The 18105-nt window shown below is 37.8% G+C and overlaps 1 protein-coding gene across 1 annotated transcript; it reads left to right on the forward strand.

The window, feature by feature from the left end:
- The first annotated feature begins 352 nt into the window (after nt 1-352).
- MTG2 (mitochondrial ribosome associated GTPase 2) lies at nt 353-6500 on the forward strand. Its single transcript, XM_085314143.1, has 6 exons — nt 353-563; nt 2157-2304; nt 2967-3082; nt 3723-3941; nt 5168-5306; nt 5706-6500. Exons 1-6 carry the CDS (start codon nt 390-392, stop codon nt 6098-6100), a joined length of 1191 nt encoding a protein of 396 aa, XP_085170269.1. The 5' UTR covers nt 353-389; the 3' UTR covers nt 6101-6500.
- The last annotated feature ends 11605 nt before the right edge of the window (nt 6501-18105 follow it).

The raw sequence follows: 18105 nt of genomic DNA on the forward strand, positions 1-18105 counted from the left end.
TGGTATTAAAAAAMCAGGTCACTTGCTGCCTCTGGGGAACGGTCAGCCCCAGCCCGAGCAGTACCCTTCTGTCACATGCTAGCTTAATCCGTACCACAGAGAGCCCCGGGCCGGGCACGAGCGCAGTACCCGCTCTCTGGGGCGGCTCCGGCCCGACACTTCCCCTGATGCCAGGCCCTGCCCGAGGCGCTGAGGGCAGACGCTGTCAGAGGGTGGCAGCTCTTCCCGCGCTTTTCTAACGGCCGAGGAGCTGCGCGTGCGCGCGGCGCGCGGCCGGCCGTTGGGAGGTGGCCGTTGGCCGGGGCGGGGCTCTAACGGCTGGGTGTCGCGTCGCGTCGCGCAGGGGGCGGGCTGTCGCCGCCATCGCGCTCCGCGGTGCTGCGAGCGCCATGCCGCCGTGGTGGCGGGCCCTGCTGGGCGGCCGGCGGCTGTGGAGACCCGCGCCCCTCGCCGCCCCGGAACCACCGCACACGGGGAGCTGGCAGCCGCCCTTCTCCACAACCTGCGCGAAGTGCTCAAAGAGGCGGCTCAGGCAAAAGAGAGTCCTGTCAGAAAGGAAACTGGTAAGTGCTGAAGGAAATCCGCGGTGTCAGTGTACGGTGCAAACACCTTGCTGGCGGGTCGCCTTGTGAACCGTGTCCGGGTATGCGTTAGCRAATTGCGAATATGTGGTCTTTCCCCTTTTTTGTTTTTCCTAACAGTGATTAAAAAACACTCTTTTGATGTGAAAAAAATCTGGATTTTAGTTAACTTTTTGATTACTCAGGAAAGAAGTTTTTCATATGGCAGTATTGGTGTTCAGAGTGGATGTAGTGACGGTGTTTCTTTAGCCAAGACTATAGTAGCCATAGTAACTATCAGACTGAAAGCATACATACTTGGAAGAAACAAGTCTTATGTAGCTTTAAAATCAAAATACTGTTTTGCTTCTCACTCTTCTTGGACTTCCATAGTTGCCAGGCTGACTGCGTTTTCTGTTTGAGACGCTGCAGAGTCCTGGAACTTTTTCGTGTTCTTCTTTTTCAGTTTAACAGTTTCAAGTGACTTAATATTTTCTAGTGTTTTAAACAGCAAGTCATTCGTTAATTAATAGTCCACTGTTCTGCCATATGGTGGTGCTAAATACTTTTCTAAGAGGGTCTTTTTAAGAGGTCACGAGTAATAGTATAACCTTAATTATTTGGGAATTATATTTCTTTTCAGCTGCATATCTTGGTACTGTAATAACTCTCACGCATAGTAAGCRTTTGGGTTACTTTATTAAAAATTTATATTGTTAAATTGCATAATGAAGTCCCTTACCAAGTTACAGAATTTGCRTGCTTCTGCATGCATGTTCACTCTTTTTGTCCTACCATGTAAATAATTTCATTCATGTGTATGAAAATACTTCTGGAATATTTTCCCTTGGGGATTTCAAAGTGCTTTCCAAGGTGCACTGTGATCTTTACCCCCTGCACAACTTACTGTCATGTATGAAGTATTCCTCTGCTTATTCTCTTTGACAAATAACTTCTTTGTTTTTACTACTACTCATAATTCTTTTAAGATTGATGCATGTATTAATTTAATCATCTGATATGCAAAGCAGTGAGTTAGTATGAGAATATTCCTCTCCCCACATACTATGTCCTCTTTAAATTTTGGTTCACTCTAACCATGTGTGTGCATTTAACTTTTTATTTTCCTAAACTATTTGAAAATTCATTTCAAGGTTTTCTGTTGTTTTCAGGAGGGGGGTGCAATTGTTGGGTGATTTTGATTTGTACTGTGGTAGCTCTCTTAAGCTGCCTGTCAGCATTATATCACCGTATAGGAAAGATACTCTCCCTGTTATTTGTTCTGTTAATGCGAACGTTGCATTTCTGGTATCTGAACTGCTGCATTAGGCTATATGAGGCATGTACATTCAGTATTTTAAGGAGTTCCTGAAAAGTAATTGAAAAATGAAATCTACTTTTTTTAATATTGTACTTAATAAGCTTTACTTAGTTGATCTCTGAATGACAGCAGACTTGATTTTTCAGTATTCATTGGAGCTTAACATGACTGAAAATAGCAAATCTACATGTTACTAAGTTTTGCAGAACTATCAGCTTGTTGGAAGAKGGCTGATAAATTGCACTGAAAAGGTACAAAATCTATCCCCATTGCAGACACAGTGTTTTGTGGATCATCGGAAAGTGCGTGTGATTGGAGGACAAGGAGGAGGAGGGGGTCATTCTTTTCATAGTGAACCTAGAAAACATTTTGGAGGTCCTGATGGTGGAAATGGAGGTGATGGAGGTCATGTCATTTTCAAAGGTAAGAACTCACTGAATTTATTTTGTTTCAGACTATCTCTCCTTTAAAAATTCCCACCCCCTACACCACCAAAAAAAAAAAAAAAGTCCAACAACCTAGTGTTTGAGTGTTGGGAGCTGGTAAATTTAAGTGTGAGAGACCTCAAATGTTTCTCTGGAAACTGTCTTTGATTTTTAAGCTTTGTGATGAGCTGTGGTAACAGGGACAAAGTAACTGACAYTGATAGCCTTAGAAGAGTCACCTGAAAAGTGTTCTGAGAGCCAAGGTAATTCACAGACATTTTAGCTGCTSGTGCCTACCTTTGTTATGGTAAGGCTAAAACCCCATTACATTTTATTCTTGGACTAGATAAATCTTCTTCTACTGCCATTCTGTTGCAAAATCTGCTAATATGGCAAATACATTTTCCAGAGTATTTTGTATGGGTATGTAGACTTTGGAATGACTGCTTCATAAAAGGCATAGTTAATAAATCTAAGCAAATAAATAAAGATGTGGAAACTTCATCATAACTTAATTAATATTAGTCTTCCTTGATATCTCATTGTTGAGGCAGTGAATAGAATCTGTATTCCTGCAATACTTGTAAAGAGAAAGAACAGTCAGTAGGTTATTTGACCATGAAAATGATGTATTTRAAATATGCATATTTTACTTTACAGCTGACCAACAAATGAAATCACTTTCTTCAATCCTCCCCTTCTATCGAGGTTTTCATGGACAGAGAGGAGGAAGCAAAAACTGTTATGGAGCSAATGGTGCATACCTGTATGTTAAAGTAAGTTAAGGTTGCTGGCAGTAAAAATTGCAGATTCCCAAGCTGGTTGACCTACTTGTGAGGAAAAATCACTTGTGCTTGCATTTTTAAGAGGACTTTTGTATGCCATCTCTGTTGGAACAGGGCTAGTTGGTACACAGAGAGATCAGACTGCTTTAAACTTTTAATGAAAGCCCCATTTCCTTGGAAGGTACATCTGGCCAGAACAAACACGGTCCAGGTTTGGTTTTACTTTCAGGGCTCACTTACCTCATATAATGAGAACACAGAACCTGCTCAATAGCAGCAGAATTTCTTCTTTCTTGTTTTCTGTCTTAAATATATCCTGTTTGGTGTATACTCATAGTGTGTTTCTAAGCTCACAAGTATAATTAGGCATCTGTGGTTAAAAAGAAGAAAGCAGGTTATGGTACTGTTAAAAGTTCTGTTGAATTATAGATGTCTGACAGTGTTGTATGGGTCCAGAATGTGAACTTCATGAAGTACGCTTCTATTTTTGGATCTTTCAGATCCCTGCTTCAGAATAGAGAGGAGCGTTTTTTTCAGTAAATTTGAAATGAACTGTCAAAGAATCCAATTAGATAGTTYTGCTGCAGACTTTGAACTTCAGTGTATCATTTTTACCTCTCTCTGTTTTAAGGTCCCTGTAGGTACATTGGTTAAGGATGATGGGAAAATTGTAGCTGACCTCACTCGACATGGTGAAGAATATGTTGCTGCTTATGGGGGAGCTGGAGGAAAAGGTAATCGCTTTTTTCTTTCCAATGACAACCGAGCTCCCACATTATTTACTCCAGGAGAGCCAGGTCAGGAAAGAGTCCTCCACTTGGAACTCAAGACAACAGCTCATGCAGGATTGGTGAGTATTACTGTGGTTCTTCAGCTTCTTTATCTTTGCAGTATGATMCTTGACTGACAAAAGATACAATATTTTATAACATTTTTGTTAACCCTTCTGACTTGCTTGTTTGGAGATGCAACTCAATGCTTTCTTGCTGTTGTTTGGCAGAAGGCTGTCCAAAGTAATTTGCAGAGCTGTCATTCTTTTGCTACTTGATGTCATCCTGCTCTTGCTAAAATCAACTGTAGTTACAGGAAAACAATGCACAAGATTCATCACGGATTCGTAGATTCACTGATGATGTACAACAGATTGTCTGCAGATGGACAGTCTGGAGAGTTCTTTTAAGCTGGTCAGTATTTGTTTTTTTTTAAAAAAAATATTTTGATAAAGGTCAAATCATTTCTATCTCATCCATATATTTCTATTTTTTTACAAATACTGAACTTTTGCTTTCTTAGTTCCAGATTTAGCGTCTTCTAAAATGAAAATATCAAGTCAATTTAGTATGTAATCTGGTTTCATTTTTAAATATGGAAATATTTTGACCCTATCTGCTGAAATTATGCAATGCAGTGAAGTGTTCTTGCTGTAGTGCAACAACTGCATAGTAACTGATGTAGAAGAGCTTTGCAAATTTCTTTAGACACAAAGAAATGAGTTAGCATTAGTGGATCAGTACACTTAATTCTGTGTCAGGCTGGACACCTGGTCCAGTCTTGCATTTTTGACAATTTGAAGATTTGAGTTGATTCAAAGTTCTGTACTCTGACGAGAATTCTGAGGGTCTCATACCAGCAGACAGGAAAATATGATTTACTTTCATCTAGATATTGTTGACCCTTTGTATCTATCAGATGTCAGCCATAGGATAACCCGGAGTAATTTYGTTTTTAGGATCGATTTGTTTAAATTCTTCTGCATCAAAACTGGGAGTTCTGTAAAATCTTAAACCTGTAGGTGTTCTGGTTAGTTACAGGCAAAATAATATTACTGAATCAGTGAGGGACAAAGCTAATTCTGTATTCTTCGGGAAAATAATAAATCATCTGCAGTTAGTAAAGAGAAATAAGATATAAAGTCCATAACAATGTCATTGTCGTTCCAGAGTAGAAGAGACCTTATACTATACCATTTTGACTCTGAACAAAATAAGTACTTATATATATAAAAGTTAAAATGACTCTACTATTTCTATTGGGATTAACCTGGAACTGTGAGTTTAGTAAGTGTTTGTGTTCCAGGTGGGTTTTCCCAATACTGGGAAATCATCACTTTTGAGAGCAATTTCCAATGCAAAGCCAGCAGTGGCTGCCTACCCGTTCACAACCTTAAATCCCCATGTTGGCATCGTTCGCTATCAAGATTATGAGCAAGTAGCAGGTAAGAATTTTATTTATACCTTAACAGGAACTTATGTCATTTGGCTAGTTATTTGAAATCCTGAAGAAAAAAATTAAGCAAATCTGTAGAATTCTTGCTAGTTCTAAAGAACTTCAAATCTGATGTAACAAAGCAATATTTAAAACGCATTTCATGTTCATTTGTATGTGCCCTTAATAGTGAACTAGCAATCTGTATTTTGCCTCCACTGAAATAATCTAAACTTTGGGGTTATAAAGGATACATACCTTAGTATCTCGTGGCTGGTGTGCTTCAGTGCTATATTGGTGCATTGAGATGTATTTCTAAAAGTACTTGTACAGGACATTAGAAGTTTTTTTTTTTCTTTTCTTTTTTGTTAAATGTGTTTGAGTCACTGTGAAATTTCTCTCATTCTAGTTGCCGATATTCCTGGCCTAATAAGAGGTGCTCATCAAAACAGGGGCCTTGGGATGGCCTTCCTAAGGCATATTGAACGCTGTCGTTTTCTGTTATATGTGGTGGATCTCTCTGTGTCTCAGCCATGGATTCAGCTACAAGACTTAAAATATGAACTGGAACAATATAAAAAAGGATTGTCGAAGAGGCCTTGTGTTGTCATTGGGAATAAGATTGACCTTGCCCAGTCCAGGATTAATTTACCACTCCTCAAAGAACAGATAGGTGACCGGGTCATTGCATTGTCTGCGTTGACAGGAAACAACCTAGAGGAATTGTTGTTGCATTTGAGAGAACTGTATGACAGTTATGTGAAGACAGAACAATCACGAGGGCAAAGCCCAGTCAAGTGGTAGGAACCAGAACTACAATGATCAATTATAGAGGGGAAAAACCAATCATAATTTGATGGATTAGACGACTTATTTCTTTTAAGTGCGTGAGGCACAGTATATGGATTTGCTCTGGACTGCTGTGTTGGAAAGCAGTTTGTGTTTGTTTTGTTTCCCTTTGAAGTCTCTGAGGCTTTTTGCAACAAAATACGAAATTTGTAATCGTGATGGATGCTGAACTGGAAATTGGCAACCTGGATCCCCTTTGGCATTAGACAAATCTGTGGAATGAAGAGAATGCTGTCTGGTGTTACTGACTGAAATTCAGGATCTGCAGGCAATGTTAGCTTGCTTTTCTGAATCGAAAGGAAGCAACTTCTCAATTTTCATTAATTAATTCTAAAATAAAAATAAACTAATCCTGTGTTCCTTCCCTTTTTTAATGGAAGAGGTGATTAAAAGTGGTTATAGGGTAAACTGCCCTGCTCCCCAGAGGGTAGACAGTTGCTCTGTGCCTTTAGGAAGGAGTATGAATCAGCTGTAACTAATTATACTAATGAAATGTTGGTTGGGTATCTCCTGAAACTGATAGAACTGAAATCTCAAAGCTTGGGGGTAGAGGGATAGTGTAGTGGTTATCCCATCTGCTTTATATGCTGAAGGTCTTGGGTTCAAGCCCCAGTGGAACCATCACCAGGAAATCTTTAGGARGTTGGACTAGATGATCTCCAGAGGTCCCTTCCAACTTTACTGATTCTGTGATACTAACAAGGAAGTAATTTCAGTAATCAGTTAACTATCTTTAAATGCTGGTAGTAGCTAATTAGCTCTATAAACTAGTTAGGAAACAGTCATTTGAGACACAGCTTTGAGTTCTTTTCCAGTTTCCTTCAAGGGAACTCAAGCAATATTTTGAGAAACCTGGACTTAGATACTCTAAAAGAAAAATACAGTTTTCAACCAAGCTTCTTTTCTATTTCGTTTTGTAGACAATGTTCTTATGTTTTCACAGATTTAAGAAAAATTTATTTACTGAACCTTGAGCAGAGAAACAGTTGCTAATGTGCCCGCTCGCATCGACATGGAGGATATGAAGGTGTCTTTCTGTCTAAAGTAATCCTGCCAACATCTGTAGTTTGCACTCTTTAGAAGATAAACACTGGACCCTAACTTTTGGAATACTGACACACAGCTACTAAAGTGGTCAGGAGAAGCAATTATTCTTAAGCCTTTACTTACAGTTCTTCATTTTTAAATCATATTAACTTTGCCTTCCAAGCCAGTAGGCTGGAGATACAGACCTTGCACATATTTGTCATATAATTGAAGTACAAAGTAGACCCGTTAGCACCATCATAACAATAGAAAATAAGTTTGCCAGTTGTACTTTTCTTTTTCAGAAAATAAAATAGTTAAGTTTAAGGAGGAGACATTATAAAATGTGCAGCTGTAACTTCAGTTAAACTTTGTTAGCTTACAAATAAGGATTTATTTATGTTTAAACTAAAATTTGTTATTTCCTTCTCTATCAGCAGTAGAATATTTGATGGGTTAAAAAACCCCACAGATGTCCCTCTGAAAAACAGCAACTGTGATCCTCTAACTTCGTTATATTACGGAGAAGGTGGTCAATCTTTCTTCCTCTATCACTTTGCGCATTTGGTTTTTCATCATATCAAATGTTCTGTTAAACACTTCTGAATTGTACGTCATTTAAAGTCTGGCTTTCTTGGCTCCTATGAATTGCTTGCTTTTTTTCCTCTGCTGCCTTTGACTGGAAAGTAGAATTTTAATTTTAATCTCTAAATTAAAACTTAAACTCACACTCCTCTGCTGTATCAGTTTTATGATCAGATCTGTGTAATGAGTTAGGTTACTAACTTTGCCTGCATAAAAAAACAAACAAACAAAAAAAACCCTGCCCCTTCTTAAGATGTCTTCATTTTGAAAAAGCGTGTGGTTAGCCCAAATGACTGAATTATTAAATAAAAATGGGCAAAACAGACAATTTCTTCTCTTAAATGCATATTCTGAGTATTGGTATGGAGCACCATATATATATATAATAAGCAACAATACTGGTTTAAATGCGAACAGGAGGAAAAAACATGAAAATGTGAAAAAAGTTTCAAATTTGAAGTACCTCTCATCCTTAAGGTTTTCCAAATTGAACTTGGTAAAGTTAATACTCAGTTTCATCCTTCAGATTGGTTTTGTGCACCATTTTTGGGCTTTACTGTTTTTTCCCTTCTGGTACTACGTTTGCCATCTACATATACAACTTGAAAAATATCACCTGAATGCRAAAGCTGGCACAGCTGCTTTATAGAATGTTTGGTGCCTAAAAGTTCTTGGCTCTTTATGATTATATTTTAGTGTTTGACAGTCTTTTGGGATGACAGAGACCCTTTTGAAAGCTTCTGTACTCATGAGCTTTGACACTTACTTCTTAGYGCTCACATAACCTCAGTTCTTAAAGTGGTGAGTATTTTGTGTACCGATGTGCAAACAGTGTAGCAGGCTGCTAGATAGTTTAATAAAATATCCTGTTGGTCATATAATTGTTCTCTTTGTGCTTAACATTTCAGCACCCTGTTATGAGATGACAGTACCAGGTTGTTAACAGTTGTGCTTGTAGTGTTCAAACAGTTTTTCAGGAGCACATTTCCCTAYATCTGTTGCTGAGAAGTGTCAAATAGTTCCTGCTTTAGTGTTGGAAGAGCTGACTGAAAAGCTTGAGCTTACTATAGTTGYTGCAGATCTATACCAAATGAAATAGCATCGTGTTGGATGTCCCTCAGCTAATGCCAGTCAAGAGGCATGCCTGTATGGCTGCTCATACTGCTCATTCAGTATTAGTGAGAACATTTGTGTATTCCATTTGGTTACAAGGTGCAGAACTGAGCAGTAACATCTGGGTCTGCTGAAGATAAGGATTCATGAAGGAAACTTATTTTTTTTCCTCTGTTCCTGCAAGTGAAACTAATAGGTTAAGCAGGAGAATGATTACTTACTTCACACAAGAACGACATGTTACGGGATATCTTCCCACTTGTTGATTGATTTGTCTGCATTTTTGTGGTGGTTTACTTCCCTCTGAATGACTTAACTAGCTGCTGCTTTGCTCTCCTGAAWCGTGTGGTGTTCTGGCCTTGCTTTTCAAGCTAACAAGAGGAAGGAGGTAGAAGACTTTATTGCTTGTCTGACAAAAACAAAACAAAAACAAAAAACAAAAACCCAACTTATTTTACTGTGAATGGAAGTCTAGTCTATTTTGTATTTCCTAGAGAAGCTTGAGCTGTAATTTAGTTTAGCACTTCACAGTACTAGTATTCCTGATCTTTTTAATGTATTTTTAGTAAATGACTATAAGGGTGTACTAGTGGTAATGGATTTTTTTATATTTATTTACAATCTTCTCTCCCTCTGCAGGCTCATGGAAAGTGTAGGTGGAAAGCAAATGAAATGTTAATGTGAAAACAAATGTAAGAAAGGACTATATTTTACTTTTTAAGCATGGATATTGAGGACTCATTGCAGTACACTGAGTAAGACRCATTAAAGCAGCACATATAATCATGATATATTCTACAGTCTGCTTTATTTATCACTGTTTTATTATTTTTTTTTTTCATATTATATAGTGCTTTTTAAGGTGACTTGGAACGTGTTTGCAGTGATTTCAACTGATTGCAGTAAGGGTGAGTCCCTCAGTAAACTCRCACTCAGCTAGTTCTGCTCTGCTCCAGTATCATACTGGGGAAGCAAGGCCTGCCTCCACCCGTCTTCCCGAACTGGGGAGACTGTGCAGATAGCACTGCTCASAGTCTCAGCAAGGAGCAGGAGATGTAGGACACAACACCAGATACTGTGTATTATCAGCCTGTAATCACTCAGATAATAGGATACAGGTATTACCATTCTGATAATGGTATGCTTGGAGCTGTGCACTGAAGTAGTGGTCTGTCATGAGTTTCTAGAATGCGGAACTGTGTGTGCTACTTAAAACCAAGGTTGACCCACTAAGAACAATTATTTTCAAGAGTCTATGACAAATTAGTAGTACAGCTGTTTAGAAGCATCATTGAAGTCCCTCCAGAAGATCCCACTAACCTCTATAATCACCTTAAGAAGCTTTTATTTAAAAAACTTATTTTCTCAAATCTCCTCTTAAAATCGAACCTGGCAACATCATGAGGTGAGGTCATTTTCACTTGTTCTACAAACAATTAAAAATGAATGCAAGGGGGGATAGCAGCTGAAAATCAGAAGTGATGGCTGCTCTCTTTGTAGGTCATTGGCTCAGAAGAGWGCAATGACAGCAGTCAATATTTTGGTGAGCTTACCAGTGAAAGACTTTCCAGTGCTGTCTGTTGCATCAACCTGTGTAATGCAGCATACATTTCTGCTGTTGTGGAAAACTGCTCTCATTTTTTCCTCTATTTAAGGTAAGCATTCGCACTCACAAAATCCAGCAGCATGTACAACTAAGCCKTGAAGCTCGTGACAGTAATACCGGAATTAAAGCTGGGAGCTGGTGCAACCAAAGTGCAATGCTCTCCTGAAGAAAAGGTTGATTTCCTGTTTATGCTGAAGCTTCATGCCTTGTGAAATCACTCATGTAACAGTACGGAGGGGGCTGCTGTGTTTTAAGGTTCTTAGCTTATAACGTGCTTTAGAAGTGCAGAAAGACTGATTTCATTGGGACTACTTATGTGCTTAATTTTACTGGATTAGACATTTCTTAATCCAAAAAGTAGGCTCTTGACCATCCTCATACYTGAATCTCTTTAAGTTAAATAATATCTACGGTTTGCTGAACTTCTTGTTTTAACTTGCTATGCTGTGGACTTGATCCAACATCTCTGAAAGCACGAATGTGCCAATGTGTGGAAAACGAAGCATATATGGAATCTGGTTATAATTCTTTAGGTACAATGTGCCTCTTATAGCTGCGACAGCAAAAAAGGGGCTAGGGCTGCAGCTCAGTGTTTGACTTCCAGTAATTCCCAAGCTGATGGGTAATACCTTGCCCACAAAAGCCCTCTGCTGCTGATTTTTGGACATGGAGGGGCGGGAAGGGGGAGTTGCAGGTAAGGCCAATAAAAATAACAGTGCATTCCAAGTAAATTTGGAGTTTACTTTATAACATTGCTTTTGGGAAACAGGTTGAGCATTGCTACTCTTTATCTTAGTGAAAATGATTTTCTTTCTTTTCTTTTTTTTTTCTTTTTTCTTTTCTTTTTTTTTTAACCTAACAGGGAAATCAAACCTGAAATCCAGACCTGATACATTTCTTGCTGTTTTCTTCCTCCCTGGTCAGTGCTGATAATCTTTGACTTGGTCTTAATGGCCAAAGCTAACCCAACTGTTGTCAGTTATTTTATGCTTTATAATCTGTTGCTTAAGTTCTAGTAAGCTGCCSTACACGATAAAGCACAGTTCAGCATGTAGACACCAATGTTTTATTTCACCAAGTGGAGAACATGTGCTGTTAATCTTTTGTAAAWCACTTTGGAAATGGTAGTAACTGGAAGTATAGTTATTGGAAGTTAGTAAATTGGTGCAGTAACCTACAAGTGTACTAAATGCTTTACATATGATTATGCTCTAAATTTTTTAGAATGATGCTGAGCATTCCCTACATTGTAGTGACCAGGACTAGTGAGTGGTCCCATACTTTTTTGCTACCGTAAAGGGTATCAAAGRCTGATAAAATATAACATGGCACCAGAAGTATTCCAGGAATGAAGTATGGAGAAAGAAAGGCAGAAATCAGTGATATAAGCAAATGGAATTGCCAGTGATTACAAACACCTTGTTTGTGATTTGTTGGTTTAATTTTCTGTGGTATCAAGATGCTCCATGTTACTTTTGTGTCAGACTCTCTCTCTCGTCTTGTTTTGCTATGTTCTTGGACAGCAGTCAGTGAGCCGGAGCAGCAGGATGTAGTGGGAGACCATGACAGAAAAAATCCTCAGCTGTGGCCCATCTGCCCACTGTCCTGCAACACAGTTCTTTGGAGAGGAGCAACTCAGGAAGTCTCTGAATTTTCTTGGGATAGCTGTGGGATTAGGATATTAAAAATTCCCGTGGTTAGCRGGCTATTCCCATCCTGTACTCCTCCTCCCCTTCTGGGGGAAAAAAAAGAACCACCACCAACAAAAGCAGCTACTTTTTCCACGTTCATCCTCACAGGCTTGTTGCAGCTGGGCTCCTTTCCTCAAACCTCTTCGGATGCTTGAGGGAGAAGCAGCAGCAGTGGCTGCTGGGGCTGTGCCTGAATTACCCATGTATTTTTGAAGGGTCATATCCCCTTGTGCATGAGAGAAGTCTAATCAGGTGTCTATATACAGTGTGAAGTATGACATTGTATACTTCAAGGGAAGTCCAGGAAGAAATGTAGATTCCTCCAGGTTCCTCCATCTCCCTAGCCAAACATCTTTGTGCAGAACAGACTGACTCTCACTAACAGAGCAAGGAAGCAGTTTTACTCTAAAAAAAAAAAAAATAAATTTTGCCCATGGTTATGAATCAAGAGGTCTTAGTGCTGATAGAAGGGGACTTTCTTATATGTATCATGTCTGTACACATCACTGAATACAAAATGTCAATGTGACTTGACTGTATTGTCTTTCACAGGATCTTGCTAACTAGGCACATTAACATCTGTAATCTCAGATTAATATTGTGATCAGAGGGTAGTTGTGTTGCAGGTGTGTGACTTAATGAGTTATTAATTGGATGGCAGGCGGAACATAAAGAGGGAGCACAAAGGCAGCTGGAATGCTAATGTGTTATTTGAACAGTTAGTTCTGCAATGCAGATTAAAAGACAATAAATATATGCTTTGTCTTAATTTTTCCAATTAATATCTTTGGGTTTTGTTTTTTGAGGTCTTTTTTACAAGCTACAAGATTGTACTGGAAACTCCTATTTTGAGGAAGACTGTATCCTGTAATCTGGAGATGTGTCTTGCATAAAAGTTAGGAAAAGACAGACTTTTTGAGAGAGAGAATCTTTATTGGACCAGTTGTACAATGTGTGTGTGCGCATAGGGAGAACTGTTTAGCTTTCAGCTCATGATTTTTTCCAATAGGCGTACAGTCTGATCACTACCCTAAAAGTCATATTTTGATTTTGAAACTATGAGGACTTTGTCTACTTCCACTAATAATGAAATTCATTACTATTATGAAAATGGCTTTTCAATAAATTAAAACCTCATCCCTGTATTGCTGCTGCCTGGCCTTTAAAGAACAGCTTTGTTTTCTGTTTGTCTTCCATACTACAGTTTCCAATGCTATTCCCCATTAACAAATTTCCTCTCTTTTTAAATAAGGGTTAATTATGCCTGTACTACAGAGGTCTGGAAAGACTGAAGTTATTAATATTTGGATGGCAGGTTATATATGTGTGCCAGTAATGATAAGGGGTGACTGGGTAAGTATCTTGATAATAGAACAAAGCTACCTTCAGGCTGCACTCTTGATTTTTCTCTGTGCAGTTCTGAGACTTGTGTGGTATGTGTCCATTTTTCTGAGACATAAAACATAGCTGGCAGGACAAAGGCAGAGAGATTTTTATCAAGCTTGTTTTAATATTGAGATTGTGTTTTTCTTTCATTTTCTCACTGAGAGTAATTTTCCATCTCCTCTTTCCTGATTAAAATAGAATTGTCCAAGGAGCCTTAACAGCATCTGATTCTCTTATCCACCATCCATTTCTTACTGTCTCATCCTCTTATCCTTATTTTTTTTCCTCTGCCATTGTTTATATGAAATACTGCTTTGAGTCGCCAAAGTGTGGATTTCTTGAGCTCTGTTCTTAGCTTATTAGTATAATGTTATATCACAAAGATAGAAGTGTATGTATATTACATGTGTATTTCCTTGGAGTGAAGACAAARGACTAGCTATGCTACTAAACCATATAATTAATGGTTTAATAACTTAGTCGTGTCTGCATGCTTAATTTCAGTAAGAAATAGTGGTTATGACTAGTTACTCTGTTACAATCCATTTTATTCTGGTAACATTCCAATAATTTTAATTGAGGTCACTCTGACATAATGCAATGATGACCCAGGCCAGTTTTTTTTTATTTTGTTTCTTTTTTTTCCTGAATGTGGCATTGCAGTTTGCTCAAATATTGTTACTTTTTATAGTGATTATTGGGTAAGATAAGCATAAGACTCTTAATTTATTATATCTTATTCATATATACTGAAAATGTTTTATACAGACTAAATTACTTTTTCAAGTGCATGCTTTAGAAATGCACTTAGATACAGGTGTATTAACACTGAAAAGCAGGACTGAAAACTAACTGCAGAGCAAATAACATCTTTTGTTGTTCAAATCTTCAGCTGGGTTCCTTTTTAACTTTTTAACTAGAGAAATATGTTGTCAATAAAGGCATAGGTAAGAGTATTTTCGAAACAAAGTATCTTAGATTTTAGATTGATTTTTAGTGCATGGAAAGGCTCGGTCTTAATTTTTAAGATTTTGCATTTCAGTTGTAACATTTGGATCCTCAGTGCTTAATTACCATCAAGAATGGAACATCACTGTTTTCCAAAGACATATGAATTCCCACCCAATATATCCTTTGTACACACACTAATCCGGCGTTGGTGGAAGTTAGCCATTCACCGTCTAAATCTGGAAGAATTAATCTTCCACTAAATGTGGAAAATGCTTATGAAGAAAAATATTTGCATAATTGCTAAAACACTGGCTGTCAAGAAGACATCTGTGATATTAACAGATGAAGTATCCATATTTTGATTATCTTATTCATGAAATCATACTGTTTTGTGGCTATTCATTTCCTGTTGTTTTCCTCTATCAAAAATCAGGAAGATGAGTTTGGCCAGCTAGTTTGCTTTGTGCAGACAAGACACACATTTATCACATTTAAAAAATAACCTGGTTAAAAGGTCACTGTATTAAACCAACATTTTTACTGAGTTATTTTAGAAAATATTTATTTTCTTCATTTACCCACCCCCACATGAGACATGTAATGGAAGTTTAAAAGATTAGTTCAAATAAACAATCACTGGGACAATGAGCTCTGTCTGGAAAAAACAAGAACCAGTAACACTTAATAACTTCCCTACCAGAAACTGTGATTCTAAAGTTTGCCTATGTGATAGATTAAGTACTATACTAGCTTTGTTTCCCAAAGGTCCTAATGGCCCCTGTAACTRTAGCTGTAACAAGTGTATTTTGTTTTGGTAAACTAACTCATCTTTGTTTCTTTATCAACAGAAAATTTACAGCTTCATTAACTAATTTATTACCATCAGGAAAACAGCTTTGAGGGATGAAATTTTAATATGTATTTTGCCTTATATCTTCTTGTTTTACAATAGCCTATCCTTGGGAGTGATTTATTATAAYATATAATTATCATATTTATATTCTTTTAACATATTATATAATATATATATATTTATATATATATATAGATTATTATATTTACTAGTGGAAATTGTATCACAAAGACACTGAGGTCTAAATCTAGCCAGGTAGTGAAAAGCCTATGTCCCACTGAATTGGGAGGATTTGGAATGTAAATGTCTGTGTGTATTTTGACCCAAGCAACTTGCTCAGTCATGTAGGAAACTCTGTCAAGGCAGAGGACCTGGGACTTTGAAAAACAGAGTATAGCACTAATCCCATAATACTCCCACACACACCTCGATGGCTTATACAAGTAATTTATAACCATGCAGATCACCCTTACATTTGTAGTGTCAATGTGCTTCACCTTGATGTGTCTACATGTACAGCAGGAAAAAAATACACAACTCACTGAAGAGTGAGTGTTGTGTTTTGTGTTGCTTTGATGTGGGGGAAGCATTACTTCTGATGCATTATTTGCTGGGTTAGTGTATTGTCCTGCCACTTTTATGAATGATTAATKTTAATCAGAATCTTTTCTTATTTATAAGTTGGAGTGGAAAGGTACTCTGTTAAAGTGTGTGTGATGATGGCACCAGGTGTATTAGTTGTTATGCTGAGGTGAAAACATGGTTGTTCAGATGAGTTGGCAATAATGGCCATTAGTAGTTGATTTCCCTGTTCTTAGACTTCTGTTCAGCAAATAGGTTTGGACATGAGTTAAGGAGCTATGGTGGTTGTGTTTCTGGTTTTTCAAAGGAAATTATTCAACAGCCTATGTTCTCAGCATTTTTGAGATGGTGACTTTGAAACAGAGCTCAGAAGTGCATGGGATTGCTGAGGGGAAATTTCTAAAGAGTTTCACCTTTTTATCCCTTTGAAATAGATGAAATGTTCCACACGCTTCGTTCTGCATGGATTCTTGCAAGTGAGAACTTCAGAAAAGGTATGTTGGGCATTTGGGTCCTCTGCTGACATTTTAATTTGTCATGTGGGTCTTTATACTGTGCAGTGACAATCATCTGAGCACATCTGATCCAGTCTTTCCTTTGCTCTGGAAGTAGCTATAYGTCAGCAGTCTTCTGTTTATGTAGTTCTGTGAAGTATTTTGCAACCTTTGTGTAGATTAAAAATATTAACAGCAACAATATAGGCTCTTCCTACTTGTTACTTTCATCAAATCTGTTGAATAATGGCTTAATTCCTAGTTACGTGAAGTTTTAACTTAGGCTTCCTGCAAGTACTGTACATACCAGTATGTTTTGAATACAAGCTATAGCGGAGAGATTCAATAGACYTTTATAGCTAAAGCACTGCTTAATTTGTGCTTCCTAGAATGTAAATTCTATTCCTAATGGAGGGTAATCACTTTGTTTTGTCAATCTGTCATCAATTCATGAACACTGTAGGGTGTACATGCAACCTCATGTTCAAGGAATTATACATACAGTTCCCATTATTGTTTGTGTTCAAAAACCAGCTTTTAATGACTGAAAGCTGTGTGTGAGCTGTTACTTAACTCTTAATGGTGGAAACATTTGCCAAAACTGTCGTTATGCTTCTAGCAGAGAGCTTGCTGTTCATGAATGCTTAGAGATATCCTGAATACGATGGTTAACTACATTGCAAACAGTATTTCTTCAGTGACAATTTTGCTGCTAAGTCCTTAGATGATATGTTAAAAATAATTCAAAAGTCAGTGTCCCATCACAAATGAATTTTTGTGCTTAAAAGAAGGCCTGATGTCTACTCGTGGGCACAGTCTGCTTATAAAAACTTTAGTTTGTCATGAACCTCGCATTTACAAGCACGGAATGAGTCCTTGTGTTGTCTGTACACACTTACCACCTTTATGCTCTTTCCTTGCCATCTCTTCTGTGTGATCATTGTATATTATGGCAGGGGGCTTAGGAGTTATCGATAGATATTTGCAGTGTAAGAAAAGCCTTTACAACACAAAACAAAAGTCCTGCTTGGCACATCTGAGTCATTTTTTAAAAATTATATTGGGCTGTAGAATTTCACAAGTGGAAAAATAATAGTCTTATTCTTCCTCCACAAATGTGCACACATAGCCCTACSTATAGTGTTTGCTAATTGGATTAAGTATTAGTTCTATTGTGTACTCGGACTTTACAAGCAACTTGTAAATTATGGAGTAAAAATGTATGGCCTTAAATACCTGTAACAAGTAATACTCATTCATCCTGGACTACAGCGATAAAAATGGTTGTGATTTAATGAGTCATCAGCATTCCTGAGCTCACAAGAGAAGTTTACAGACAGACCTGGGTTTCCTACCTTTAAGGTATGTACATGTCATCATTTCCCGGGAGCTGTGGGTTTTGTTTAAGTGAATGCCCATCACACAGTTTTATATCTCAATAAAATGATGGTACCGGGTTGTAGCTGGCCCCTTTCACCCTGTGTATTTTCTGGTTACTTTTCTAAAAACTAATTCTCTAATCCTGCAAATGCAACCATATTGGCAGAAAAATAGGTTGTGAAAGTGAGTGAAAGAAAGGAGTAGATTTAACTCAAGATTAAATGAACACATAAGTGCCTGAGATCCCTGTTAGCCACAGGAATATCTGTGAAGCCTTGCATGATAAAGGCTAG

The sequence above is a fragment of the Rhea americana genome, unplaced genomic scaffold (genome assembly GCF_003343005.1).
Source record: "Rhea americana isolate MKP2758 unplaced genomic scaffold, rheAme1 scaffold_4, whole genome shotgun sequence".
Taxonomy (NCBI): domain Eukaryota; kingdom Metazoa; phylum Chordata; class Aves; order Rheiformes; family Rheidae; genus Rhea; species Rhea americana.